Source organism: Salmo salar, chromosome 05 (assembly GCF_965601325.2).
Source record: "Salmo salar chromosome 05, fSalSal1, whole genome shotgun sequence".
Lineage (NCBI taxonomy): Eukaryota > Metazoa > Chordata > Actinopteri > Salmoniformes > Salmonidae > Salmo > Salmo salar.
Window position 1 is genome coordinate 85,316,598 of NC_138295.1, and position 20,181 is coordinate 85,336,778.

A 20,181-nucleotide genomic window follows, 5' to 3' on the forward strand; every position below is an offset into this window, starting at 1 on the left:
GGTCATATGAAGTAGGCCTACAACTGTAAAGAGCAAACAGCAAAACCAAAGAGCAAAATGTCAAAGGAACTGAAAGGCCTATAGAGTTTTGTCTGTGTCCCAAATGGCACCCTATTCCCTATGTAGTGCAATACTTTTGGTCAAAACGTATGACTCAATAATCCATGCTTTCTGGGAATGTTCTAAAGTTATGGGCAGAGTTAGAATGTTGGCTGTCAGAAGAATTACAATGTAAATGTACTTTTAATCCGTCTGTCTGCATATTTCAAACATGGCATATGAGGGTGGGTTCTCTCACTGCACCCTCGTCATTCATCTTAAAAAAAACATGCTTAAAAGCTGGAAATCAACCAAAATTTGGGAAATGTACCTTTCCATTGTTGTTACCACAATGGAAAGGTAAAATTCTTTATTATCTAAATGTTGAAAGTGTGTGGGTGACTCAGAAACAAAATGGTGCAGTTTGAGGCCATGTGGCGAGAGTGATGCGGGCGCTGGAGATGGGGGTGTCTCGGCCAGTGTGATATAGTCGATGTTTGTGTGATGTTGTCGTTTGTATGTGTATGTTTTGTATTGTTTGAAAAAATAAAATCAACATTAAATTATTTTTTTTAAGGATTAGGGTGCTTTTGGTCAAAAGTAGTGCACTATACAGGGGATAGCGTTCCATTTGGGAAGCAAACATTGTGTTTGTATCTACCCTATTTCATGTAGAGTCAGCTCAAGGTTCAGACACGCAACAGTATATGATTAACTCTGTAATTATTTGGACAGGAAAAGCTAACATGCCACATGGCCATGCATGGTGTGGTCAACTGCAGTTCATCTCAACTTAAACCAATAACTTTCCAATGTAAAAATAAAAACATTTAAAAAAGGGGCTAGTGGATGGCCCGTATTCACAAAGCGTCTCACAGTCGGCGTGCTGATCTAGAGTCAGGTCCGTCCTGTTAATGTAATCTTACTCATTAAGATCTAAAAAAGGACAAACTGATCCTAGATCAGCACTCCTACTCTGAGACGACAAAAATATGTTGTCCTTTGTTGTGTTTTATTGGGGTATGTACTGGCTGGTGCAATCAAATGTACCCTGTGTGGGATTAATAAAGTATTTACCTTATCACGAATACAGGCCCTGGAGTGCTATGGTAACAGACAGGGTGGCAACTGAACAGACCCCACTAACCTGTAGTAACAGACAGGGTGGCTACTGAACAGACCCCACTAACCTGTAGTAACAGACAGGGTGGCTACTGAACAGACCCCACTAACCTGTAGTAACAGACAGGGTGGCTACTGAACAGACCCCACTAACCTGTAGTAACAGACAGGGTGGCTACTGAACAGACCCCACTAACCTGTAGGAACAGACAGGGTGGCTACTGAACAGACCCCACTAACCTGTAGTAACAGACAGGGTGGCTACTGAACAGACCCCACTAACCTGTAGTAACAGACAGGGTGGCTACTGAACAGACCCCACTAACCTGTAGTAACAGACAGGGTGGCTACTGAACAGACCCCACTAACCTGTAGTAACAGACAGGGTGGCTACTGAACAGACCCCACTAACCTGTAGTAACAGACAGGGTGGCTACTGAACAGACCCCACTAACCTGTAGTAACAGACAGGGTGGCTACTGAACAGACCCCACTAACCTGTAGTAAGATCTCTCCCTCTGGAACGTGAAGTTCTTGCTTCTTCAGAACATTACTCTCTGGGCGCTGGGAGGCTGTGGATTGTAGGGTCACTGCAACACAATACAATAAAATCAAGATCAAGATTGCTGTACCATAGAGGATTTCCACCACACACTGAAGGACTGCAGAGGAACCAGTTACAGTGCATCACTACAGACAGAGACCCATTCACAATAATGTGAGATAGCGCCATTAGCGGTGTACACATTAGTCCTATTTTGTTCCTGTGGAAGAGAATTTGATGGGCATTTTAAATCAACCAAAGACAATAACGTTCTATTTGTGTGTACTGTGGTAGCCATATAGGCTAGTCAACGGCAAATCATCTTCAGATAGATTGTGCAGTGTGATGCCTTATGATTCAGTGTGATTAAGAGAACAGACCCCAACAGTGCTGGTCGGGCCCTATAGCCTAGCTACAGTAGGAGAGTTGTGTCAGTAGAACGTGGACAGGGAACTCAAAGTCCTCAGGGGCCAGAGTGGTGTCACTTTCTCCCCGTCCATAGTAAACACAGCTGATTAAACTCATTACATTTTAAACTTATGATCATGATTAGCTGATTATTGGAGTCAGGTGTGTTAGTTGAGGCTGGAGTAAACGTGTGACACCAATCAGGCCCCCGAGGACTGGAGTTGCCCATCCCCGCAGTAGAATGACGTCCTCTCTCAGGTAGTCCCATCGCCGCAGTAGGATAACTCAGGAAGTCTGCAACCACAATTATTTTCCCCCTTTTATTCATACAGGTAAGTCATTTAAGAATGTATTCTTATTTACAATGACGACCTGTCCACAATCTTGATTGTATTCTCATACGATGGCCAAAATAATCCCTCTCACATCAACCTACACCCATCCCCTTATCAGAGCCCAGTCAATGCTTCTCACTCATCTAAACAAGTCAAAGTTTAGTTGTTGGCTCATACTACAGACTATCAAACACTCAGCACCCCAAATGGCATCCTATTCCCTATATAGTGAACTACTTTTGACCAGAGCCCATGCCCTTGGCAAACGTAGTGCACTAAACAGGGAATAGAGTGGCATTTGGGATGCAGAAGACCACTGTTTTATAACCCTCCTCAGGAGTCTGTGGAGTCAAGAGTTCAACAAGTCTGTGCTAATATAGATTACTCAAGCAAACACCCCCCCCCTCTCCCCTCCGCTTGGGAGTCTAGGAACTCTGCCGATGACACAAAGCACCGCAGCAGCACCGCAGCAGCACCGCAGCAGCACCGCAGCAGCACCGCAGCAGCACCGCAGCAGCACCGCAGCAGCACCGCAGCAGCACCGCAGCAGCACCGCAGCAGCACCGCAGCAGCACCACAACATAAAGGCCAGGAATCATAAAGGCCTGGCTGCTAGCAGGTCTCAGAGGAAACTAAAATAAGAGTAGAACATTTTATTCTGCTGGCTTTTTCCTCATGCAGGTCGAGCTAATTGAATTGTTGAGTCACTCAAAATATAAAGGGCTCCCCAAGGGAAGATCTTGCAAAAATTAAGGCTAAATGTTTATGTCTCAGACAGCTAGCCTACAAGTTCTAAGCAATACAATAAAATCAGTCTACATTTTTCAGCTTCCTTGCTTTATTTTGTGGTTGTGCAAATGTTGGATTGAATGCATAATTTAAAACACTTGCCCCCCCCCCCCCCCCATCCCTGATACCTGTATAAATATTGGACAAGAAATTGTGCTTTCCTGTATTATACTTATAAAAAAATGTATTCTATTCTACTGAGCCATTTACTTTGTTCGTATTCTTACCCTTGATTATGTCTTCTTGTCAAGAAGGACCCTTTTAGGGTTGGGCAGTTTCAAGATATTCATATCGTCATACAGTCCTTCTCGCATACAGGGATACAGTGAGGGGAAAAAGTATTTGATCCCCTGCTGATTTTGTAGGTTTGCCCACTGACAAAGAAATGATCAGTCTATAATTTTAAATAGTAGGTTAATTTAAACAGTGACAGAATAACAAAAAAATCCAGAAAAACGCATGTCAAAAATGTTATAAAATGATTTGCATTTTAATGAGGGAAATAAGTACTTGACCCCTCTGCAAAATATGACTTAATACTTGGTGGCAAAACCCTTTTTGGCAATCACAGAGGTCAGACGTTTCTTGTAGTTGGCCACCAGGTTTGCACACATCTCAGGAGGGATCTTCTCCAAGTCATTAAGGTTTCGAGGCTGACGTTTGGCAACTCGAACCTTCAGCTCCCTCCACAGATTTTCTATGGGATTAAGGTCTGGAGACTGGCTAGGCCACTCCAGGACCTTAATGTGCTTCTTCTTGAGCCACTCCTTTGTTGCCTTGGCTGTGTGTTTTGGGTCATTGTCATGCTGGAATACCCATCCATGACCCATTTTCAATGCCCTGGCTGAGGGAAGGAGGTTCTCACCCAAGATTTGACGGTACATGGCCCCATCCATCGTCCCTTTGATGCGGTGAGGTTGTCCTGTCCCCTTAGCAGAAAAACACCCCCAAAGCATAATGTTTCCACCGCCATGTTTGACGGTGGGGATTGTGTTCTTGGGGTCATAGGCAGCATTCCTCCTCCTCCAAACACGGCGAGTTGAGTTGATACCAAAGAGCTCCATTTTGGTCTCATCTGACCACAACACTTTCACCCAGTTGTCCTCTGAATCATTCAGATGTTCATTGTGTTCTTTTGTGTTTCTTCCATTTGCGAATAATCGCACCAACTGTTGTCACCTTCTCACCAAGCTGCTTGGCGATGGTCTTGTAGCCCATTCCAGTCTTGTGTAGGTCTACAATCTTGTCCCTGACATCCTTGGAGAGCTCTTTGGTCTTGGCCATGGTGGAGAGTTTGGAATCTGATTGATTGATTGCTTCTGTGGACAGGTTACTTTTATACAGGTAACAAACTGAGATTAGGAGCCCTCCCTTTAAGAGTGTGCTCCTAATCTCAGCTCGTTACCTGTCTAAAAGACACCTGGGAGCCAGAAATCTTTCTGATTGAGAGTGGGTCAAATACTTATTTCCCTCATTAAAATGCAAATCAATTATAACATTTTTGACATGCATTTTTCTGGATTTTTTTGTTGTTATTCTGTCTCTCACTATTCAAATAAACCTACCATTAAAATTATAGACTGATCAATTCTTTGTCAGTGGGAAAACGTACAAAATCAGCAGGGGATCAAATACTTTTTTCCCCCTCACTGTATACAGTATTACAGGCTTATTAGCACACAAGGAGGCGCCAAAAAATTCAAAATAACAGGCGCCCATTAACTTCTCTAGGGTAGGGGGCAGTATTTTGACATAGGGGGAAGTATTTTGATATGAAAGGCGTGCCCAAATGCCAACAAAATTAGCACACAAATTTCAATGGAGGCGGCTAGCTAAATATTCTAATGAGCGCAAATGAAAATAAACGAATTTCAAAGACAGGCAACCCATCTCATAAAGTTACACATACATCAGTAGGCGCTACCGAATGTCATTTTTTTGTTGTTGACATTTCCAAGTGAATGTGAACGTGAGACATTGTGCAAATTAACAAAGTTTTGACACATGCTTGTCTGAAGGAAGAATAGTACTGGCTCTGGAGCAGCATGTGTAGGCTACATGCTGTGTCTGTGTGGAGTCTGGAATCGCTAGGGCAACGGCATGCCTGCTCTGCTCGGAGAATAGGGGGTAGGAGGATACGGCTGAGAACGGAGGAGAAAAAAACGCAAGGAAATGAAAAGATAGCAGTGCCAGCTGTACAGATAAAGCCCTTTGGATGAGTTGACTTCTCAAACACGGCAGAAAGCTAAAACAATATGATGACCCATCACCTTATTAATTCAGCCACTTAGATTAAGTAGCAAGTTAAACTTCGGGGTCACGTTTATGCAGAATTCTGAAAACTCTTAAGAAAGATCTTCCCGCGTTCTGTAAATGCAGATGTAAAATGGATCTCATTGTAATTTCTGCTCTGCATTAGACTAATTTCGTGCTTCAGTTGCACTTCTCCACTCAGATGAGAATTGAGGAATGGGCATCCTATCAGCAGACAGCGCTCTGACTGATGTGGAGCTACTGTTCTCCATCATTCTATCAGCAGACAGTGCTCAGATGTGGAGCTACTGTTCTCCATCATTCTATCAGCAGACAGCGCTCTGACTGACGTGGAGCTACTGTTCTCCATCATTCTATCAGCAGACAGCGCTCTGACTGACGTGGAGCTACTGTTCTCCATCATTCTATCAGCAGACAGCGCTCTGACTGACGTGGAGCTACTGTTCTCCATCATTCTATCAGCAGACAGCGCTCTGACTGATGTGGAGCTACTGTTCTCCATCATTCTATCAGCAGACAGCACTCTGACTGACGTGGAGCTACTTTTCACCAGTACTTTTCTCAGTGTAGCCAGCCATTTTTCACCATTAAAATGCAAGATTAACTTTAAACAAAACATTAGGAAATTTAGCTGGCTACATTCTTTATATGATAAAGATTAGAAATATGAATGCTATGCATAGTTTTCACCAAAAATACCTTGCTTTTTCATTGTAAGCTCATGTACTTGGTTGCACTTCTGCTGCCATCAGATGAAAATGAATCTATTTTCTGCCATATGTGTTGCACTAATGTATTTCCTATGAAGGAAAACTATAGTTGCACATCCCTGATCACTCTATTGAAGCAAAAAAATACTTGACTTTCAATATAAAACGCAACCCCTGTCAATACACAGCTGGACTCGCGTTCTCCCGTTGTGCTATTTCCAAACAAACATGTGACTGGCTCAACTGTTCTGGGGAACTACGGTAAGCTTCATAATGTACAATAATGTGACAGGTGAAATGAAGAACGGAATCTGCTTCATCTCCTAAGGTATTGCACAAGTTGACTGCAGGTATTTAATAAAAAACAGTTGCTACAAATATTAAAATGTATTGAAACACTTCAAAATAAATAGTTGAAGCTGTATTGGCGGTCTTGAAAAACCATCCCGTGGCCATTTCCAAAAACCCTGTATACCGCACCTAAAGACTCCCAGACCATGGGAAACAAGATTCTCTGGTCTGATGAAACCAAGATCTCTGGCCTGAATGCCAAGCGTCACGTCTGGAGGAAACCTGGCACCATCCCTACGGTGAAGCATGGTGGCAACATCATGCTGTGGGGATGTTTTTCAGTGGCAGGGACTGGGAGACTAGTCAGAATTGAGGGAAAGATGAATGGAGCAAAGTAGAGAGAGCCTTGATGAAAACCTGCTCCAAAGCGCTCAGGACCTCAGACTGGGGCGAAGCTTCACCTTCAACAGGACATCGACCCTAAGCACACAGCCAAGACAACGCAGGAGTGGCTTCGGGACAAGTCTTTGAACGTCCTTGAGTGGCACAGCCAGAGTCCGGACTTGAACACGATCAAACATCTCTGGAAAGACTTGAAAATAGCTGTGCAGCGACGCTACCCATCCAACCTGACAGAGCTTGAGAGAATATACAGAGAAGAATGGGTGAAACTCCCCAAATATCGGTGTGCCAATCTTGTAGTGTCATACCCAAGAAGACTAGAGGCTATAATGGATGCCGAAGTTGCTTCAACAAAGTACAAAGTAAAAGGTCTGAATAATTATGTAAATGTGATATTTCAGTTTGTTTTTAACAGCCGAGTGCGGGTCCAAACAGCCGAGTGCGGGTCCAAACAGCCGAGTGCGGGTCCCTAGGATGTATACTAGGACCGGGACGATACCAGTATCCCAATACTCGTTAGTATCGTGGCAAGGAAACAAAACATAAAGCAGATTTAACTTTTAGGAAAACAGCCTTAATGTTGGAAACAAACGTCATTATGTTGTCATCCAGAGTCACATGTATTTATTTTCCAAGCTATAGCCACAATACTTTACATACAGCTGGTTTTAAAAGGACCAAAGAGTTTGCGTCGAGTTTTCATTTTTGCCATGGAAAAAATATTGCAATACTGGTATCGTCACAGCCCTACTTTCTTAAGAGTCCAAACAGCCTAGTCTGCATCCCAAACAGCACCTTTTACCCTATATAGTTCACAACTTTTGACCCGAATAGGGTGCCATTTGAGATGCAAACATAATTGCAAGGGGGAGGATGTGGTCACAGGTTTCCCTTGGCAGAGCCCTCAGAACCCTTTTCAATAACAGATGTGGTTAATGCTAGAAAACTATCTATTGTTGCAGCACTGCTAAGGCTTCCGCTAAGACAGATCACAAGATTACACATTTATATGTTACTTTCCACAGGATTTCACACACCCTGATGGCATCCTGTTATCTCCGAGAGAGTCCTCCCTTTCTTGAGAGAGAGCGACGAGCGAGAGAGAGCGAGAGATCTAGCCACTGCCTCCCAGACACCTCAGTAGTTGATAGTGACTGATATAGTTGATCAGGGGGGCGGCAGGTAGCCTAGTGGTTTGAGCGTTGGGCCAGTTGCTAGATCGAATCCCTGAGCTGACAAGGTAAAAATATGTCGTTCTGCCCCTGAAAAAGGAAGTTAACTCACTGTTCCTAGGCCGTCATTGTAAATAAGAATTTGTTCTTAACTGACTTGCCAAGTTAAATAAAGGTTAAAAAAAAATAAAAAAAATAAATCAGACAGTAGTCAGATCCATAGCGATAATATCTTAACATAACCCAACCCTAAATATGGACAATAGGGTGTGTTATGATCATGCCTTACCATTGAAAAAGCTCTTGGCACGCAGGTAGCTGACACAAAGCCTGAGGATGGTCAGTTTGTCCAGCTTGGAGATGACATCCTGGGGGTAAGGAAGCAGACTGGCCAGCCTGTCCAACTCCCCATTCAGGCGTTCCCGGTGCCTCTTCGAAGGGTTTGATTTGGCTCCTTCTGGAGGTGGCTTCACACTATGAGGAAGAGAATGTCTGCCATCAATGTCTCATATGATGATATTCCTCAGTCTTGTTATGTAGCCTAAATGGTAGATACTGTATGTTTACGAAAGTGTGAATGAATGCAACTCATGGAGTCCACAGAAAGAAATATCATAAAGTATCATTGTCCAAGGTTGAAACATGCTTCTTTCTGTACCTCATTTAGACCTCATACAAATCAGACTAGGGAGTCTGTCAGTCGACCCTATACCATGAATATAATAACAGTACTACAATTGAACTGTCACTCACAAGGCATCCTAAATCTGTACACCGATGTAGCATACTAAACATGCACTAGACTAGTAGTGACATAACTTTGTCTTCAACCCCTAACTAGCTGGCCATGCTGTTGTAGCGGCGATCAGTTATCCAACGTGACTGTACCTTCTCTGGGGCTTTTTCCTCTTGCGACTTGCATACATGTTGGTGCTATTTATTCCCAATGTGTACTATGGAATGCCAAGCGCACTAGAAAGACAGCTAGCTAGCTGACGGGACAGGGTACGTAGTCAGAACCCTGCTTCTGCTAGGCTAGCTAAATAACACGTATCATGTTAGCTAGCTGACAATCAAAACATGGTCGATTACTCAGTAAGATGCATTTTAAAGCATGCTACAAAACGATGTAGCCTGTTAAATGCACACCTGCATTATTAAGCGAAAAGCAAGAAATGTTTGCTACATATATTAACAACCTAATTTAGCTAGAGAAAGTGGACAAGTTCGAAGAAGAGAAAGATTATCAATTGCCAACACTGAGCCGTCAATGGATCGTGCCGTGCGAGCTTCCTTGCCAAACGCGGATGGACCATAAATCAAATCGGAATATATTCGCCGAACATTAGCCACGCGAGAATTTCATGGCTACAACAAACGTCATGCAAACTGCAGAAATGGGATATTTGTGGTCATTTCTTTCACACCCCCTTCAGCTCCGCCCACCGGGTACGCACACGCTTATCCCAGCCAATCGCAAAGTGACTATCATTGCGTTGTTTACACCCTTCAAAGGTCTGGGTTTAGACGAGATGGATGGGACGTCAAACCAGTTGAAAGTTCATTACTGTAGCTACTGCAATTGTAGAAAACATGAATAATTCAAGTAATTTAATATAATGTATTATATGAAGTACCGTGTGGGTCAATTGGTAGAGCATGGTGTTTGCAACGTAAGGGTTGTGGGTTCGAGTCACATGCACTCACTACTGTAAATTTCTTTGCATAAGAGCGTCTGCTAAATTATGTAAATGTTTTATCCTTATATCAACTCTAAGATTTTTAAAACAGCCTTCTGTATTTTTGGGTCAGCAAAGCAAAATAGGTCATAGTTTGTGAACATGCTGCAGACTGACATCGTGGTCCTGTGTGGCTCAGTTGGTAGAGCATGGTGTTTGCGATGTCAAGGTTGTGTGTTTGATTCCCACGGGGGACCAGTATGGAATGAAATGTATGCATTCACTACTGTAAGTCGCTCTGGATGAGAGCATCTGCTAAATGACATAAATGTAAATGACACCTCAGCAGTTAAATGAAGAGCTTTAATAGGAAGAATACAGAAGCAGTCTTGGTGGAGGGTGGTGATCTCTAATTCAGGGTAAATGACTTGGGAGTTACTGTATTCAAGTTACTAGTTATTTCAGGCTCTGATAGCAAAGCTCTTTATCTTCTAATCTGCCACATTACTTGGAATGTCGTTGACATTTGCTTTGAATAAAAGGGATTGGGGATTTTTCCATCTCAGATTCATCAAAAAGTGATGTGTGCCTCCCAAAATGTCAACATCTGGAATGTAAACGGCATTCCAAGCCTGACAGGATGACAGCCATGAACACTTTTTCTGACACGGAGAAATCTACGTTGGACTCCACAATGCGCTGAAATGTCATATTTGACAGGATTAGATCAGACTACAGATTTGAGATTCGACAGAATATTGTATGTGTGCACCAAGATCCCATGACTTTGACCCAACTACATTATACCTTTACCCAACTACCTAACACAATTGTGAAGTCATTTTTGGAGGAATTGACCCAACACCCAAGTCAATTTGTATTCAGTATTCCACGTCAATGTACAGTATTTGGACACCCCATTCCATATAGGGAAAGCATGGTAAATACAGTACACCACATTCAGATCCACACTCAATCTGACAGTTGACATACTGAATGTGTTTGTCAGAGCGAATAAAAATCAAAACATTTAGATATATAATAGGTTTACTACTAGGCAAATCTCCATTTGTTTGCAAACATAGGGTTTCATGGTATCTGCAATGCATTCATTAAATGATCTACTCCTGTGTCAAAGACACTGTACTGTACCTATCCTTGGCTTGTCTGTCACTATAGTCATGTTTTGAATTGGCTATGCTTTTGGCCTTTGAAAATAACTAATGTTTTTGAATGCACAAATGTACAAACCAAAAATATTCTGCTTGTCTATTACATTGATCAACATGCAAAACATATTTAATCAAGTGACATTCATTTCAAGTGGAGAAATGTAATTAATCAAGACTATACAGCAGATCATTCAGTGAATGTATTTGTATTCATTGAGTGACGGGGTTTTGAGGGGATTTTAGGGGGCTACACTCACTTTCACTAAAACCTAAATCCCTTATGTTTACAATAGGATTTGGGAGGCTAAAAGCAAGTGGGTCAAGCCACATTAAAAAGAAACACGTGGGCAATATCCTTGAATATACAAATAGCTGTGGACATGCTTTAAATTGACAGAGTAAATGAGACATTGACATCAGTTTTGATGTCATGACCTGTCTCTGAAGTAAGTCAACTTCCTTCTTGACCCCGAGCTAAGCATTACAGTAATACTATATGTTTACGGTTGTGTATGTTGGACCGTTGTTGGGTATGGCACTTACATACCAAACAATATTGTCTTTGAGATGGAGCTTAATAAAGTGGATATTTCATCTAGAACAGAGTTTATTATGTTAGATGGTAGACGGTAGATGGTATTTATTTCAACGTATTGTAGGTCTACACTTGCGATGTTATCAGTGAAAAGGGAACTTGTCTATAAGCTTGTTATGCAGCCCTGCTGTGCAGCATGGTGTTTTCCTCTGGGATCAGTCTCAGGGTTGGACGGGACAGCCAATTGTTCACTTAGATGTGACAGTGAGCAAGCGAGCGGTTGTATTACTGATGGGTGATGGGGGCGTGTTTAAACAGATCTATTGTTTCCCCCTGAGTCTAGCGTGGGAAATGAACAAGAAATTACTGCAAATGTACTATTGATAAAAACAAGGAAATATAGCATCATGTATGAGAAAAAGCTCTCTTTCTTTCTTTCTTTATCTCTCTCTTTCTCACTCTGTGTGTGTGAGTGTATGTGTAAGATTCTATGGTGTGTTAGTGTCTCTTTCTCTCTCTCTGTCTCTCTCCCTCTCTCTTCTCTCTCCCTCTCTTTCTCTGAATGAAAATGTAATTCAATGTCTTGAAGCCAGAGGTGCGTGATGACTGATGGGATGTGTGCTCTCAGAGTAAACATTATTAAACAACATCACTGAGGACACTCTCAAAGCAAACATTAACAAACACCACCACTGAGGACACTCTCAGAGAAAACATTAACAAACACCATCACTGAGGACACTCTCAGAGAAAACATTAACAAACACCATCACTGAGGACACTCTCAGAGAAAACATTAACAAACACCATCACTGAGGACACTCAAAGCAAACATTAACAAACACCATCACTGAGGACACTCTCAGAGAAAACATTAACAAACACCATCACTGAGGACACTCTCAGAGCAACCATTAACAAACACCATCACTGAGGACACTCAAAGCAAACATTAACAAACACCATCACTGAGGACACTCTCAGAGCAACCATTAACAAACACCATCACTGAGGACACTCTCAGAGCAAACATTATCAAACACCATCACTGAGGACACTCTCAGAGCAAACATTATCAAACACCATCACTGAGGACACTCTCAGAGCAAACATTATCAAACACCATCACTGAGGACACTCTCAGAGCAAACATTATCAAACACCATCACTGAGGACACTCTCAGAGCAAACATTAACAAACACCATCACTGAGGACACTCTCAGAGCAAACATTATCAAACACCATCACTGAGGACACTCTCAGAGAAAACATTAACAAACACCATCACTGAGGACACTCTCAGAGCAAACATTATCAAACACCATCACTGAGGACACTCTCAGAGCAAACATTATCAAACACCATCACTGAGGACACTCTCAGAGCAAACATTATCAAACACCATCACTGAGGACACTCTCAGAGCAAACATTATCAAACACCATCACTGAGGACACTCTCAGAGCAAACATTATCAAACACCATCACTGAGGACACTCTCAGAGCAAACATTATCAAACACCATCACTGAGGACACTCTCAGAGCAAACATTATCAAACACCATCACTGAGGACACTCTCAGAGCAAACATTATCAAACACCATCACTGAGGACACTCTCAGAGCAAACATTATCAAACACCATCACTGAGGACACTCTCAGAGCAAACATTATCAAACACCATCACTGAGGACACTCTCAGAGCAAACATTATTAAACACCATCACTGAGGACACTCTCAGACATGTTTGGGATTTTGTCAAGGAGGCCCTTTATCTACTTCTCCATAATCAGATGAACTCGTGGATGCCATTTTTATGTCTCTGCATCCAGTATTAAGGAAGTTATAGGTAGTTTTGCGAGAGAGCTAGTTAGCAACTTCCTTCAAAATGCATACAGAGGGATAAAAATGTTCATCTGATTGTGGGGAAGTAAAGGGCCTCATTGCCAAAATATTGAAATATCCCTTTAACGTGATTAAACACCATTACTGAGAGAACTTTCAGAGCGAACAATATCACTGAGGAGACTCAGACACGTCTGAAAACATTATCAAACAACATTACTGAGGACACTCAGACATGTTGTCTCAAAACATTATCAAACAACATTACCGAGGACACTCAGACATGTTGTCTCAAAACATTATCAAACAACATTACCGAGGACACTCAGACATGTTGTCTCAAAACATTATCAAACAACATTACCGAGGACACTCAGACATGTTGTCTCAAAACATTATCAAACAACATTACCGAGGACACTCAGACATGTTGTCTCAAAACATTATCAAACAACATTACCGAGGACACTCCTGGCTTCTCTCTGCATCGCCTTAGTGGTTCTTACATAGAAATAGAATCAATGCATTCCACTTCTATGGGTTCTTCCTTTTAGACACATTCCTCTTACAGTCATTGACATTTTCAATATGCAAAGGCAGAGAAAGTATACTGAAAATGTGTGCACAAATTTGTTTACATCCCTGTTAGTGAGCATTTCTTATTTTCCAAGATAATCCATCCACCTGACAGATGTGGTATATCAAGAAGCTGACTAAACAGCATGATTATTACACAGGTGCACCTTGTGGGCTGGGGACAATAAAAGACCAATCTAAAATCAGCCTTTTTTTCACACGCACAATGCCACAGATGTCTCAAGTTTTGAGGGAGCGTGTAATTGGCATGCTGACTGCAGGAAGGTCCACTTGAGTTGTTGCCAGATCATTGGAATTTAATTTCTCTACCATAAGCCACCTCCAACGTCGTTTTAGAGAATTTGGCAGTAAGACCAACCGGCATCACAACCGCAGACCACGTGTAACCACGTGTCACGTCCTGACCATAGAGAGCTCGTATTTTTCTATGGTAGAGTAGGTCAGGGCGTGACTGTGGGGTTTTGTCTAGTTTATTTATTTATATGTTTAGTTCTAGTTTCTTTTTTCTGTGTTGGGTTTTTTGTCTAGTTTACATTTTCTATGTTGTGTTCTAGGTTCTTTTTTCTATGTTGGGGTTTTTGTCTAGTTTACATTTTCTATGTTGTGTTCTATGTTATTTTTTCTAGGTTGGGGTTTTCGTATGATTCCCAATTAGAGGCAGCTGGTCATCATTGTCTCTAATTGGGGATCATATTTAAGTTGTTGTTTTCCCACTAGTGTTTGTGGGAGATTATTTAGAGTTTATGCATGTAGCACGTCTTCGTCACGGTTTGTTGTTTTTGTTTATAGTTTATTGTCTGTCTTGCATAGTTTCACATAGAAATAAAGATGTGGAACGATACGTACGCTGCGCCTTGGTCTCTTTCATATGACAGCCGTGACACCACGCCAGCCCAGGACCTCCACATCCGGCTTCTTCACCTGCGGGATGGTCTGAGACCAGCCACCCGCATAGCTGATGAAACTGTGGTTTTGCAAAACTAAAGAATTTCTGCACAAACGGTCAGAAACCGTCTCAGGGAATTTCATCGGTGTTCTCGTCATCCTCACCAGGGTCTTGACCTGACTGCAGTTTGGTATTGTAACTGACTTCAATGAGCAAATGCTCACCTTCGATGGCAACTGGGACGCTGGAGAAGTGTGCTTTTCACAGATGAATCCCGGTTTCAACTGTACAGGGCAGATGGCAGACAGCATGTATGGCGTCGTGTGGGCGAGCGGTTTGCTGATGTCAACGTTGTGAACAGAGTGCCCTGTGGTGGTGGGTTTTATGGTATGGGCAGGCATAAGCTTCGGAAAACAAACACAATTGTATTTTATCTATGAAAATTTGAATGCACAGAGATACCGTGACAAGATCCTGAGGCCCATTGTCGTGCGATTCTTCCGCAGCCATCACCTCATATATCCAACAACTTCGCACAGCCATTGAAGAGGAGTGGGACAACATTCCACAGGCCACAATCAACAGCCTGATTAACTTTATACAAAGGAGTTGTGTCACACTGCATGAGGCAAATGGTGGTCGCATCAGATACTGACTGGTTTTCTGATCCACACCCCTACCTTTTTTTTAAGGTATCTGTGACCAACAGATGCATACCTCTATTTCCAGTCATGTGAAATCCATAGATTATGGCCTAATAAATTTACTTCAATTGGCAGATTTTCATTATAATCACATTTTATTGGTCACCAACACGTGTTTAGCAGATGTTATTGCGGGTGTAGCAAAATGCTTATAAAAACAGTTATATGAACTGTTATTCAGTAAAATGTTTGAAATTGTTTGCATGTTGCATTTATATTTTTCTTCGGTGTAGATAATTAGCATGGATGGGGTTGGATATCCAAATAATTGAACACTGGATATGAGACACTCTGTTTATTACTTCTGCCTTTCAAAGCAGTGACAACGTGTCTTTCAGCTGATTAAAAAACTACATTTAGGTGAAAGAAAATTCATACATTTTCAGTATGGCTTTCACAGACATACTGTACCTTGCACTTCCAAACAAGTGGAGATGACTAGGAGAGGAGAAGGGGGAACCACTTTACAGTACTTTACACCAAGGTTTCTCAAAACTTTGGGGGCAGGGGACCCTTTTTGTGATAGCAAATTTATCAGGTACCCCCTCTTAACTCGAGTGAGATGCGCTGCTGTTACTGTTTATTGTCTATCCTGTTGCCTAGTCACTTTATCCCGACCTACAGTTGAAGTCGGAAGTTTACATACACCTTAAACAAATACATTTAAACTCAGATTTTCACAATTTCTGACATTTAATTCTAGTCAATATTCCCTGTCTTAGGTCAGTTAGGATCACCACTTTATTTTAAGAATGTGAAATGTCAGAATAATAGTAGAGATAATGATTTATGTCAGCTTTTATTTCTTTCATCACATTCCCAGTGGGTCAGAAGTTAACATACACTCAATTAGTATTTGGTAGCATTGCCTTAAGATTGTTTAACTTGGGTCAAATGTTTTGGGTAGCCTTCCACAAGCTTCCCACAATAAGTTGGATGAATTTTGGCCCATTCCTCCTGGCAGAGCTGGTGTAACTGAGTCAGGTTTGTAGGCCTCCTTGCTCGCACACGTTTTTTCAGTTCTGCCCACAAATTTTCTACAGGATTGAGGTCAGGGCTTTGTAATGGCCACTCCAATACCTTGACTTTGTTGTCCTTAAGCCATTTTGCCACAACTTTGGAAGTATGCTTGGGGTCATTGTCCATTTGGAAGACCCATTTGCGACCAAGCTTTAACTTCCTGACTGATGTCTTGAGATGTTGCTTCAATATATCCACACAGTTTTCCTGCCTCATGATGCCATCTATTTTGTGAAGTGCACCAGTCCCTCCTGCAGAAAAGCACCCCCACAACATGATGCTGCCACCCCCGTGCTTCACAGTTGGGATGGTGTTCTTCGGCTTGCAAGCCTCCCCCTTTTTCCTCCAAACATAACGATGGTCATTATGGCCAAAAAGTAATATTTTTGTTTCATCAGACCAGAGGACATTTCTCCAAAAAGTTTGATCTTTGTCCCCATGTGCAGTTGCAAACCGCAGTCTGGCTTTTTTATGGCGGTTTTGGAGCACTGGCTTCTTCCTTGCTGACATAGGACTCATTTTACTGTGGATATAGATACTTTTGTACCTGTTTCCTCCAGCATCTTCACAAGGTCCTTTGCTGTTGTTCTGGGATTGATTTGCACTTTTTGCACCAAAGTACGTTCATCTCTAGGAGACAGAACACGTCTCCTTCCATACATGAAGGGAACATTTCGGCATTTGCTGTATGACTGATGAGGAAGTCCATATTGCAAATGTACGGTCCCTTACTAGACGTCCACGAACGTTTGTAAAATTCGCAGACGGCGCCGGCCGTGCACCGGGGCCGTATCTTCCGGGAAGTCATGAAACGAAGTCTCTCGGACGTTCGGTTTGCGTTTAATAAAATGTTCAAATTTTGGTCATTTTTCACCAGTCCCGGAAAATAACAGCAGAGGGCGAATGGAGGGCACATGGAATCATATTGCAAATGTAAGAAACGTCACCAATCACGACGTGGCCTTTTCTCCTAAACGGAAAAGACTTCGAAGACGAAACTTGGCGAGCATAGGGTTGGCATAATGGGCAGTTGGCCCCGAACAAGATGGAGTCGAGGCCTCAACGCTTGTTGAGTTAAGGCCATTTTTATGGGATTAAAGGTCAAAAATTAAAATAGAGCGCTAATTTGACCGCTTCACACGAAACGCCTTTCGGATAGTGTCTTGAACGAACGAACAAAAACCGCTATTTGGATATAACTATGGATTATTTTGAACCAAACCAACATTTGTTATTGAAGTAGCAGTCCTGGGAGTGCATTCTGACGAAGAACACCAAAGGTAATCAAACTTTTCTAATAGTAAATCGGAGTTTGGTGAAGGCTAAACTTGCTGGGGGTCTAAATAGCTAGCCCTGTGATGCCGGGCTATGTACTCAGAATATTGCAAAATGTGCTTTCACCGAAAAGCTATTTTAAAATCGGACACCTCGATTGCACAAAGGAGTTCTGTATCTATAATTCTTAAAATAATTGTTATGTTTTTTGTGAATGTTTATCGTGAGTAATTTAGTAAATTCACCGGAAGTGTTCGGTGGGAATGCTAGTTCTGAACGTCACATGCTAATGTAAAAAGCTGGTTTTTGATATAAATATGAACTTGATTGAACAAAACATGCATGTATTGTATAACATAATGTCCTAGGGTTGTCATCTGATGAAGATCATCAAAGGTTAGTGCTGCATTTAGCTGTGGTTTTGTTTTTTGTGACATTATATTCTAGCTTGAAAAATGGGTGTCTGATTATTTCTGGCTGGGTACTCTGCTGACATAATCTAATGTTTTGCTTTCGCTGTAAAGCCTTTTTGAAATCGGACAGTGTGGTTAGATAAAGGAGAGTCTTGTCTTTAACCTGTCTTTAACACAGCTAGGACATGGTGACACAGTGTGGGACTTAGAGACATACAGTGCCTACAATAGTTACCTTTGTTCGAACGATCAAAGAACCATCAGACCTAGAGCTCTGAAACTTTAGAAACCTCGATAGTGCACGGTGAGTTATGTGGCTCTAGAAGGTTCTCAGACCGAGAAACAGCCTCGTACATTTGCAATATGTTCAATTCATTTTGACCATCACGAAAATGGCGACATTTAGAAATGTCCCAGAGTTGCAAGACTAGGTGCATTGAAACCACCTTGGCCCATAGAGACGGAGCCCAACGTTTCTGTCCGATAGCTCATTCAAGGACCCCATAGCAATGCCCGGAAAAAGTGGATTTTCAGCACCAATTAAGGTCGTTGCTCAGGCACCGAATCAAGCCGAAACTTGGGATTCGGGGTCGCCTCACATAGACCTACACATAATGTCAGAGCTTGACCCGCAGCTAGAACGTAACTACGTGTTTTATGTTTTCTTATGGTTTAAACTGAAGGCGCTGTGAATTATGGGCCTGCTCTGATATATGTGATAGTTGACTTCTAAACGAGTTGGAAAAAGTGGATTTGGTGTCAGATGGTATCAGTTTGGTGTCAGAATGACATCTAATTGACTGATGGACGCTGACTTGCTGGGTGACGAGCGATGGAGAGGAACCAGAGTCACCGCCTGGCCATCCCGAGTTCATCGGGCCAGTCAATTATGCATTTCTGCAGTATTTTTGAGCATGTCAAATTCGTGATGGTAATGGTCATTTTGGACGTTTTTCAAAACATCGTTAGAAAACAACAGAGTCCCACTTCTCCCTCATCATACATGACAAATAGACCATCTAGGTTGATTCATGGCTTAACATAGGGCTATATATCATTTGGGCAGTATAAATGCCATTTGGACATGGTTCACTGACTTTTGGGTTTGGAAACCGACTTCCTATGATCGTACATGGCAAATGGACAAACATCCTAACTTGGCACATTCAATAGTTTCATACATGTATAATTGACCAAAAAATAATTGGACATTTCATTTGGACATTTCTAGTGGCATTTGGCAAAAAAAAGAAAAAAAGTCACTTTTGACTTCCTATGAAATCATATTGCAAATGGACAAAACATATGCCTTATGTACAAGCAAAAACAACCCAAAAAATTATGTCAATATAATATGTCAAAAGTATGTTCATACAGCTCTTATACATGTGTAATTGACCAAAAAATCAAAAGAATTTCGAAAAACGGCCCTAAATCACTTTTTTAACCTCTTGACGGTCGCCTAGGATAGGGGGCGCTACAGCGATTTTTGAAAAAAATTCATGCCCATTTTAAACGGCCTTCTACTCAAACTCAGAAGCTAGGATATGCATATAATTAATACTTGTGGATAGAAAACACCCTAAAGTTTCTAAAACTGTTTGAATGGTGTCTGTGTGTATAACAGAACTCATATGGCAGTCAAAACCCCGAGACCGATCGTAACAGGATGTGGAATTCTGAATTGCGAACTCAACTTCATCACTTTGCCTATAAATCACACCATGAGCAATGGTTCATTGAGCACTTCCTATTGCTTCCACTAGATGTCCCCAGTCTTTATAAAGTGGTTTGAGTCTCCTACTGTGAAAACTGACTGAATGAGACGCTGTGGAAAGTGGTCACATGAGGAGGGCCATCACCATTATGACGCCGGTGCCCCTGGCTACCCTCCCCTTTCGAAACATTTTGACAACGCAATCGTCCCCCTTGAATCTTATTGGAGCTCTGGTTGAAAAAGGCCCTA

General features: G+C 42.0%; 1 protein-coding gene across 1 annotated transcript in view; it reads right to left on the bottom strand.

The window, feature by feature from the left end:
* The window catches only part of ahr1a (aryl hydrocarbon receptor 1a), a 33,653-nt gene extending 24,129 nt beyond the window's left edge, over window positions 1-9,524 (bottom strand). The window contains exons 1-3 of the mRNA XM_082975809.1: window positions 8,975-9,524; window positions 8,376-8,560; window positions 1,660-1,751 (exon numbers count right to left, since the gene is read on the bottom strand). Coding sequence (XP_082831935.1) covers window positions 1,660-1,751; window positions 8,376-8,560; window positions 8,975-9,012 — 315 coding nt within the window. The 5' untranslated portion in view covers window positions 9,013-9,524. The remainder of the gene's footprint in view (window positions 1-1,659; window positions 1,752-8,375; window positions 8,561-8,974) is intronic.
* Between the last annotated feature and the right edge of the window lie 10,657 nt (window positions 9,525-20,181).